The 10,218-nt window shown below is 38.7% G+C and overlaps 1 protein-coding gene across 1 annotated transcript; it reads right to left on the bottom strand.

Moving 5' to 3' along the window:
- Positions 1-5,203: 5,203 nt before the first annotated feature.
- LOC129905273 (phospholipase A1-like) lies at positions 5,204-5,977 on the bottom strand. The gene has a single exon (XM_055980716.1). It carries the CDS (start codon positions 5,939-5,941, stop codon positions 5,204-5,206), a length of 738 nt encoding a protein of 245 aa, XP_055836691.1. The 5' UTR covers positions 5,942-5,977.
- Between the last annotated feature and the right edge of the window lie 4,241 nt (positions 5,978-10,218).

Raw genomic sequence — 10,218 nt, 5'->3', positions numbered from 1 at the left:
CCCGCGTCACTTTATCATTTTATCACTTTATCATAAAATGACGTTCGCGTCACTTTATCATAAAATGACGCCCGCTTCATTTTATCATAAAATGACGCCCGGGTCACTTTATTGTAAAATGACGCCCGCGTCACTTTATCATAAAATGACGCCCGGGTCAATTTATTGTAAAATGACGCCCGGGTCACTTTATTGTAAAATGACGCCCGCGTCACTTTATCATAAAATGACGCCCGGGTCACTTTATCATAAAATGACGCCCGGGTCAATTTATTGTAAAATGACGCCCGGGTCACTTTATTGTAAAATGACGCCCGCGTCATTTTATCATAAAATGACGCCCGGGTCACTTTATTGTAAAATGACGCCCGGGTCACTTTATCATAAAATGACGCCCGCGTCACTTTATCATAAAATGACGCCCGCTTCATTTTATCATAAAATGACGCCCGGGTCACTTTATTGTAAAATGACGCCCGCGTCACTTTATCATAAAATGACGCCCGGGTCAATTTATTGTAAAATGACGCCCGCGTCATTTTATCATAAAATGACGCCCGGGCCACTTTATTGTAAAATGACGCCCGCGTCATTTTATCATAAAATGACGCCCGGGTCACTTTATCATAAAATGACGCCCGGGTCACTTTATTGTAAAATGACGCCCGCGTCATTTTATCATAAAATGACGCCCGGGTCACTTTATTGTAAAATGACGTCACTTTATTGTAAAAAGACGCCCGCGTCACTTTATCATAAAATGACGCCCGCGTCATTTTATCATAAAATGACGCCCGCGTCATTTTATCATAAAATGACGCCCGCGTCATTTTATCATAAAATGACGCCCGGGTCACTTTATTGTAAAATGACGCCCGCGTCACTTTATCATAAAATGACGCCCGCGTCACTTTCTCATAAAATGACGCCCGCGTCACTTTATCATAAAATGACGCCCGCGTCACTTTATCATAAAATGACGCCCGCGTCACTTTATCATAAAATGACGCCCGCGTCATTTTATCATAAAATGACGCCCGGGTCACTTTATTGTAAAATGACGCCCGCGTCACTTTATCATAAAATGACTCCCGCGTCATTTTATCATAAAATGACGCCCGGGTCAATTTATTGTAAAATGACGCCCGCGTAATTTTATCATAAAATGACGCCCGGGTCACTTTATTGTAAAATGAAGCCCGCGTCATTTTATCATAAAATGACGCCCGGGTCACTTTATCATAAAATGACGCCCGCGTCAATTTATTGTAAAATGACGCCCGGGTCACTTTATTGTAAAATGACGCCCGCGTCATTTTATCATAAAATGACGCCCGGGTCACTTTATTGTAAAATGACGCCCGCGTCACTTTATCATAAAATGACGCCCGCGTCACTTTATCATAAAATGACGCCCGCTTCATTTTATCATAAAATGACGCCCGGGTCACTTTATTGTTAAATGACGCCCGCGTCACTTTATCATAAAATGACGCCCGGGTCAATTTATTGTAAAATGACGCCCGCGTCATTTTATCATAAAATGACGCCCGGGCCACTTTATTGTAAAATGACGCCCGCGTCATTTTATCATAAAATGACGGCCGGGTCACTTTATCATAAAATGACGCCCGGGTCACTTTATTGTAAAATGACGCCCGCGTCATTTTATCATAAAATGACGCCCGGGTCACTTTATCATAAAATGACGCCCGCGTCACTTTATCATAAAATGACGCCCGGGTCACTTTATTGTAAAATGACGCCCGCGTCACTTTATCATAAAATGACGCCCGCGTCATTTTATCATAAAATGACGCCCGGGTCACTTTATTGTAAAATGACGCCCGCGTCACTTTAACATAAAATGACGCCCGCGTCACTTTCTCATAAAATGACGCCCGCGTCACTTTATCATAAAATGACGCCCGGGTCACTTTATTGTAAAATGAGGCCCGCGTCACTTTATCATAAAATGACGCCCGCGTCACTTTATCGTAAAATGACGCCCGCGTCATTTTATCATAAAATGACGCCCGGGTCACTTTATTGTAAAATGACGCCCGCGTCACTTTATCATAAAATGACGCCCGCGTCACTTTCTCATAAAATGACGCCCGCGTCACTTTATCATAAAATGACGCCCGCGTCATTTTATCATAAAATGACGCCTGGGTCATTTTATTGTAAAATGATGCCCGCGTCACTTTATCATAAAATGACGCCCGGGTCACTTTATTGTAAAATGACGCCGGCGTCACTTTATCATAAAATGACGCCCGCGTCACTTTATCATAAAATGACGCCTGGGTCACTTTATTGTAAAATGACGCCCGCGTCACTTTATCATAAAATGACGCCCGCGTCATTTTATCATAAAATGACGCCCGCGGGGTCACTTTATTGTAAAATGACGCCCGCGTCACTTTATCATAAAATGACGCCCGCGTCATTTTATCATAAAATGACGCCCGGGTCACTTTATTGTAAAATGACGCCCGCGTCACTTTATCATAAAATGACGCCCGCGTCACTTTATCATAAAATGACGCCCGCGTCATTTTATCATAAAATGACGCCCGGGTCACTTTATTGTAAAATGACGCCCGCGTCACTTTATCATAAAATGACGCCCGCGTCACTTTATCATAAAATGACGCCCGGGTCACTTTATTGTAAAATGACGCCGGCGTCACTTTATCATAAAATGACGCCCGCGTCACTTTATCATAAAATGACGCCCGCGTCACTTTATCATAAAATGACGCCTGGGTCACTTTATTGTAAAATGACGCCCGCGTCACTTAATCATAAAATGACGCCCGGGTCACTTTATTGTAAAATGACGCCCGCGTCACTTTATCATAAAATGACGCCCGCGTCACTTTATCATAAAATGACGCCTGGGTCATTTTATTGTAAAATGATGCCCGCGTCACTTTATCATAAAATGACGCCCGGGTCACTTTATTGTAAAATGACGCCGGCGTCACTTTATCATAAAATGACGCCCGCGTCACTTTATCATAAAATGACGCCCGGGTCACTTTATCATAAAATGACGCCGCGTCACTTTCTCATAAAATGGCGCCCGCGTCACTTTATCATAAAATGACGCCCGGGTCACTTTATTTTAAAATGACGCCCGCGTCACTTTATCATAAAATGACGCCCGCGTCACTTTATCATAAAATGACGCCCGCGTCACTTTATCATAAAATGACGCCCGCGTCACTTTATCATAAAATGACGCCCGCGTCACTTTATCATAAAATGACGCCCGCGTCACTTTATCATAAAATGACGCCCGCGTCACTTTATCATAAAATGACGCCCGCGTCATTTTATCATAAAATGACGCCTGGATCATTTTATTGTAAAATGATGCCCGCGTCAATTTATCATAAAATGACGCGGGCGTTATTTTATGAGAAAGTGACGCGGGCGTCATTTTATGATAAAGTGACGCCGGCGTCATTTTACAATAAAGTGACCCGGGCGTCATTTTATGATAAGGTGACGCGGGCATCATTTTACAATAAAATGACCCAGGCGTCATTTTATGATAAAATGACGCGGGCGTCATTTTATGATAAAGTGACGCGGGCGTCATTTTATCATAAAATGACGCCCGCGTCACTTTATCATAAAATGACGCCGGCGTCACTTTCTCATAAAATGACGCCCGCGTCACTTTATCATAAAATGACGGCCGGGTCACTTTATTGTAAAATGATGCCCGCGTCACTTTATCATAAAATGACGGCCGGGTCACTTTATTGTAAAATGACGCCCGCGTCATTTTATCAAATGACGCCCGCGTCATTTTATCATAAAATGACGCCCGGGTCACTTTATTGTAAAATGACGCCCGCGTCACTTTATCATAAAATGACGCCCGGGTCACTTTATTATAAAATGACGCCCTCGTCATTTTATCAAAAATGACTCCCACGTCACTTTCTCATAAAATGACGCCCAACTTCAAACGGCTATATCTCGAAATTTTGAAAAAAAAAATGAAAAAAAAATTTTGATGCCCAAAGGTAGCTGGGACTCTAACCTACATTTGGGTACAACTCCCATCCCTATAGGTCAACGCGTTCTCAAACCGGGAGAACTTAAATGTAAAAAAAAAATAAGCCCGATTCTGAAAAAATAGGCATGTTGTAGCGGTTTAACATGGAAGATGATTTTTTAAAAATCTGACAATGTGCAATGCGTAGGCCCATGACACAAGCTATCATTTGGCAACACTCCCAAAAATTGCTCTCAAACGGTTTAGCTTCGAGGAGCGTTCAAAGGTTCGGGGATTTTTCGAAAAAAAATTTTACCCCAAATTTCAAACGCAATTTTCTCGGAATTTTGAAAAAAAATCCAAAAACCGGATTATACCACTATCGGGTAGCTGAGAATGTAACCTTTCATATTGCACCACCCCCATGTCTCTTGGTCAAAGCGTTCGCCCGCCCAACTTCAAACTTCTATATCTCGAAATTTAAAAAAAAAAAGGAAAAAAATTTTGATGCCCAAAGGTAGCTGGGACTCTAATCAACATTTGGGTACAACTCCCATCCCTATAGGTCCACGCGTTCTCAAACCGGGAGAACTTAAAAGTAAAAAAAAAATAAGCCCGACTCTGAAAAAATAGGCATGTTGTACCGGTTTAACATGGAAGATGATTTTTTAAAAATCTGACAATGTGCAATGCGTAGGCCCATGACACAAGCTATCATTTGGCATTTCTCCCAAAAATTGCTCTCAAACGGTTTAGCTTGGAGGAGCGTTCAAAGGTTCGGGGATTTTTCGAAAAAAAATTTTACCCCAAATTTCAAACGTAATTTTCTCGAAATTTTGAAAAAAATCCAAAAACCGGATTATACCACTATCGGGTAGCTGAGAATGTAACCTTTCATATTGCACCACCCCCATGTCTCTAGGTCAAAGCGTTAAGCTCCCAGAAGCTTTGTCGCGCCCCCAACGGCTATATCTTGCCTTTGCAAGGTTTTTGATATTATTTATATCCCAATTTTTTTTTTTAAAGTGATAAAATAAAAAACGCTTTACCAAAAAATAAAAAAAACTTTATTTTTGGTGTTTAATTTTGTTTATTTTTTTTATATTTTACTTAAAACTTATAAGATTCTCTATTCCATGCTTAATATAAGCACGTTACAATATTTTTTTTTTTTTCTAATACATATTAGTTATAAATTCCAAATGGTGATTCACTATTAGTTTCCAAATAAAATATCCCAAACGAATGTCCAGCATTTTGTGGATCACCTAAATTAGATCTCAAAGCATACTGATTACAATTACCATTTTGCAAACTTTCAAAATCTCTACATCTAATTCCACGTAGTCCATTTCTATTGGGAAACTTCAAAGCTTCTGCCAAATAATATGCACTCCTGATATGCGAACAAATTCCAGTTATATCACTTTCACATCCTGGTTGAACTTTCCCACCATTCGGATAGAATGATGTCCTTCCAATTGGATTATAAAATCCCAAAAGTCCACCATTTGTATGAATAGTTTCAACATATTTGGCATCACTATCTGCTAAACGTTTATCAGTTTTCTTCACACTAAACAATGGCATTGCTGGATCTAAGCCAATAATTGTATCAATTTGTCCACCTTTAACATTTTTGCCAGCAAATCCAGCAATATGTGCTCCTAAACTGTGACCATACAGAGCTAGCGTATCGAATGAAAGATTAGCACTCTTATGCAACCAATCTATAAACTCAGCAACAAGTTGGCCAGTTTTTGAGCATTTATTCTTAGCCGATATGTAGTTAATGGTTTCACTCCAAACACTCCAATCGACAGATATAAAATTGAATTCTCTCTTATCTCCATTTAACAAAAGTGCTTCTCTTAGAAGTGTATTCTCTTCACCCAGATAGTAACCATTAAAACCGTGGATCATAATCCTATAAGAATGATATAATGATCAGATAAGACAAATACAAATAGATGACAGTTAAAGCTTGTTTGTATCTTACCTTGTTGGATTTTTGGAATTGAAATTTGAGTTTTTCAAGGATTTCAAATCGTTTGTTTTAAGTTCAACAGGTGTTGTAGGATTTTGCTGAGTGTAAAGGTAGAAACGAACTTTGTCACCCTTTATGTTAAACTCAGCCTCTTTTGCTTCTTCCATTGCTTGTTGTTCTGACATCCAACGAATAGTTCCATTTTTTTGTGGAATTGGCCAAATATTCATGTCCTGGGAATATTTTAATTTTGTAGGAAAGCCTAAAGTTTTTTAAAAATAGAATTAGTTAGAAATCGATGAAAAGTTGTCAAAATTGTTTAAACTCTTACCATTTCCAACTCCTATAACAGCTCCTATAACAACTGTTACCACCAAAGTTACGTATAATTTCATTTTGATTGAGTAGTCTTTTTAAAATTTGTGTGCTATTTTGCTGGGGGCTTTGGTTTTTATAGGCAAAAAATTCGGAAAGTTTTTATACCAATAAGGTTTTCTTTTTGATATCAAAAAAGCTTCGTGGGGTCATAAGGCTTATCATTACTATTTGGGTTTTTTATTGATATTATTTTTTTGTTTTTGTTTGTAATCAACCAAAATTCCCAAATTGTTCAATAAATAAAAAAAAAATATTTAGATAAATTTTAACCATAAATATTTACTATAATTAAAATGTTGTATACAGGGTGTCCCAAAAGTAATGGATCAAACGAAATATGCTGATAGGCCAACCTTAGGGCTCTCAGAATTTGGTAACTTGTTCATCCCAAATCCTTACGGTTTTCGATTTAATGCAGTTTTTGTGAAATTTCGAAAAATCCCGACTTTGCAACAGTATTTTGCTTCCTCCGCTCATAATTGATTTTTGTTTTTCACAATTTTTTCACTAAAACATTGCCTAATAATAAGAAATAATTAATTTATCAAAATATTTTTTTATTTCATATGCCATTTTGCTGCAAATTAATTAACAGTTCCATATTTTATAAAAACTCAATTTCTTTCTTTTATTTCAGAGCAACAGCCTGAAAAAAATTTGTATGGTGTGGCACTGGTTTATTATTTTGAAAACTTGCCGTGTTATAGCAGTTTTCAAAAATGTATTAAAAATTCCAAAGTTGCAAATAGAACGAAAGATATTACAATTTGAATGCAAAAAAACAGACGTTTTCAGAGCAAAATAACAAACAAAAATCGAGGCTTTTGTTCAAAAAGAAATAAACAAACAACACTCGAGAAACTGTGTTTTTTTTTCTTTGTTATTTTTCTCTGAAAAGCCCTGTTTTGTTGCTTTAAAATTGTAATATCTTCAGTTCTAACTTCAACTTTGGAAACTTTTATACATTTTTGAAAACTGCAATAACACGACAAGTTTTCAAGATAATAAACCAGTGCCACACCATACAAATTTTTTTCAGGCTGTTGCTCTGAAATAAAAGAAAGAAATTGAGTTTTTATAAAATATGGAACTGTTAATTAATTTGCAGCAAAATGGCATATGAAATAAAAAAATATTTTGATAAATTAATTATTTCTTATTATTAGGCAATGTTTTAGTGAAAAAATTGTGAAAAACAAAAATCAATTATGAGCGGAGGAAGCAAAATACTGTTGCAAAGTCGGGATTTTTCGAAATTTCACAAAAACTGCATTAAATCGAAAACCGTAAGGATTTGGGATGAACAAGTTACCAAATTCTGAGAGCCCTAAAGTTGGCCTATCAGCATATTTCGTTTGATCCATTACTTTTGGGACACCCTGTAGAAGAAAAAAAATTATAAAAAATGTATGTATGAATGTGAGGTCTTAATCTTTACAGCCACGTGATCGATTGTTTTATTTTTTTTTTATTTTTGTTTATTTAAAAGATCGTTGTAAATCACAATTATTTTGGTTTTGTGTAAACAACAAAGCGTGTACAGAAATCAAATATTTTATTGCTTTTAACGATTTTTGTACTGAACGATAAGAAATATGTATTCATAAATAATTTTGATTTGATTTTATCTGATCCCACCCAAAGTCGATATAAATTTCAACTTGAAATCAAAGTAAAAGGACTTAAGAAAATCCTCAAAAAAAAGTTAGCACTCAGCTGAGATTTTTCGGTCTCACTTATGAATTAGGTATTATCATAAATCTCTTTATTTTAACCCTAATGTTATCAATCAAAACATTTAACAGATTTATGTAAGGCCAATTATTATGGCCTTTTATTAGTTTTTTTTTTACCCCCTAAGTCGAAGTTAAGAATGTGCAGTATTGATTTTGCTTGTTTACAAAATCTTTTTAGTGCATTCTATTCACTACAAAAGAACATAATGGCCTGTTTTTTTCTTAAAAAAAATTGTGTCTTTGTGAAAACTTTATAGCTTGTTAAGGTCTTTAAGAAGTGTCCAAGTTGTCTTTTCAACATTTATACAAATGTTATCAAGTTCCTATTTCAACTAGAAGCTGTATAAAGTTCGCAATATAAGTGGCCTATATTATCTTTGTTAAAGCTCACCAGACTCTAGGATAGTAACTTATAATAACGTTTGAAGTGAGTATGCATTCTTTAGATTAAGAACCGACATTATTTAGGTATAATATTTTTCTCACAATTTTAGATTTAGATCATACATCGCGCTTCTGCTATCAAATTCCACTCAAGAATATTTTTGCTTTCAACATAACGGACAAGATAAACATATTGTGATAGGGTTACCATCCGGTATTTAAGAAAATCTATTTTATATTATTTTTAAAACACTGAATTTTTCAGGTTTTAGATTTTATTTTTATATACATATATAAATGCAAAAACTCAAACAAAGTAGTAATAGTAATACATAATATAAAATTCTTTGGTGTATTTTTTTGTGTTTGCTTATTGTTTAAAAAGTCGAAAAAATGCTATTTCTATTGTCAGCAAAAAAACAAAAGAGGTTGTCTATAAAACCCGTTTGCGGACCATAATTTTACGTGATAACGTCGTAAGACGCTCGGGACATCTTCGGGACATCTTCGGGACATCTTCGGGACATGTTCGGGACATGTTCGGGACATCTTCGGGACATCTTCGGGACATGCTTGGGACATCTTCATGACATGCTCGGGACATCTTCGGGACATGCTCGGGACATCTTCGGGACATCTTCGATACATCTTCGGGACATCTTCGGGACACCTTCGGGACATCTTCGGGACATCTTCGGGAAATGAACGGGACATCTTCGGGACATCTTCGGGACATGCTCGGGACATCTTCGGGACATCTTCCGGACATGCTCGGGACATCTTCGGGACATGCTCGGGACATCTTCGGGACATCTTCGGGACATCTTCGGGACATGCTCGGGACATCTTCGGGACATCTTCGAGACATGCTCGGGACATCTTCAGGACATCTTCGGGACATCTTCGGGACACCTTCGGGACATCTTCGGGACATGCTCGGGACATCTTCGGGACATGCTCGGGACATCTTCGGGACATCTTCAGGACATCTTCGGGACATTTTCGGGACATCTTCGGGACGTCTTCGGGACATCTTCGGGACATGCTCGGGACATCTTCGGGACATCTTCGGGACATGCTCGGGACATCTTCGGGACATCTTCGGGATATCTTCGGGACATCTTCGGGACATCTTCGGGACATCTTCGGGACATCTTCGGGACATGCTCGGGACATCTTCGGGACACCTTCGGGACATCTTCGGGACATGCTCGGGACATCTTCGGGACATCTTCGGGACATCTTCGGGACATCTTCGGGACATCTTCGGGACATCTTCGGGACATCTTCGGGACATCTTCGGGACATCTTCGGGACATCTTCGGGACATCTTCGGGACATCTTCGGGACATCTTCGGGACATGCTCGGGACACCTTCGGGACATCTTCGGGACATGCTCGGGACATCTTCGGGACATCTTCGGGAAATCTTCGGGACATCTTCGGGACATCTTCGGGACATCTTCGGGACATGCTCGCGACATCTTCGGGACATCTTCGGGACATGCTCGGGACACCTTCGGGACATCTTCGGGACATCTTCGAGACATCTTCGGGACATGCTCGGGACATCTTCGGGACATCTTCGGGACATCTTCGGGACATCTTCGGGACATCTTCGGGACATGCTCGGGACATCTTCGGGACATGCTCGGGACATCTTCGGGACATCTTCGGGACATCTTCGGGACATCTTCGGGACATGCTCGGGACAT

This window comes from Episyrphus balteatus, chromosome 1 (genome assembly GCF_945859705.1).
Source record: "Episyrphus balteatus chromosome 1, idEpiBalt1.1, whole genome shotgun sequence".
Taxonomy (NCBI): Eukaryota; Metazoa; Arthropoda; class Insecta; order Diptera; family Syrphidae; genus Episyrphus; species Episyrphus balteatus.
The sequence above is the reverse complement of the archived record's forward strand: the minus strand, read 5'-3'. Positions and strand labels throughout refer to the sequence as shown.

Coding starts and splice junctions, on each gene's coding strand:
- LOC129905273 (XM_055980716.1), bottom strand. CDS start 5,941: ATGATCCACGGTTTTAATGGTTACTATCTGGGTGAAGAGAATACACTT.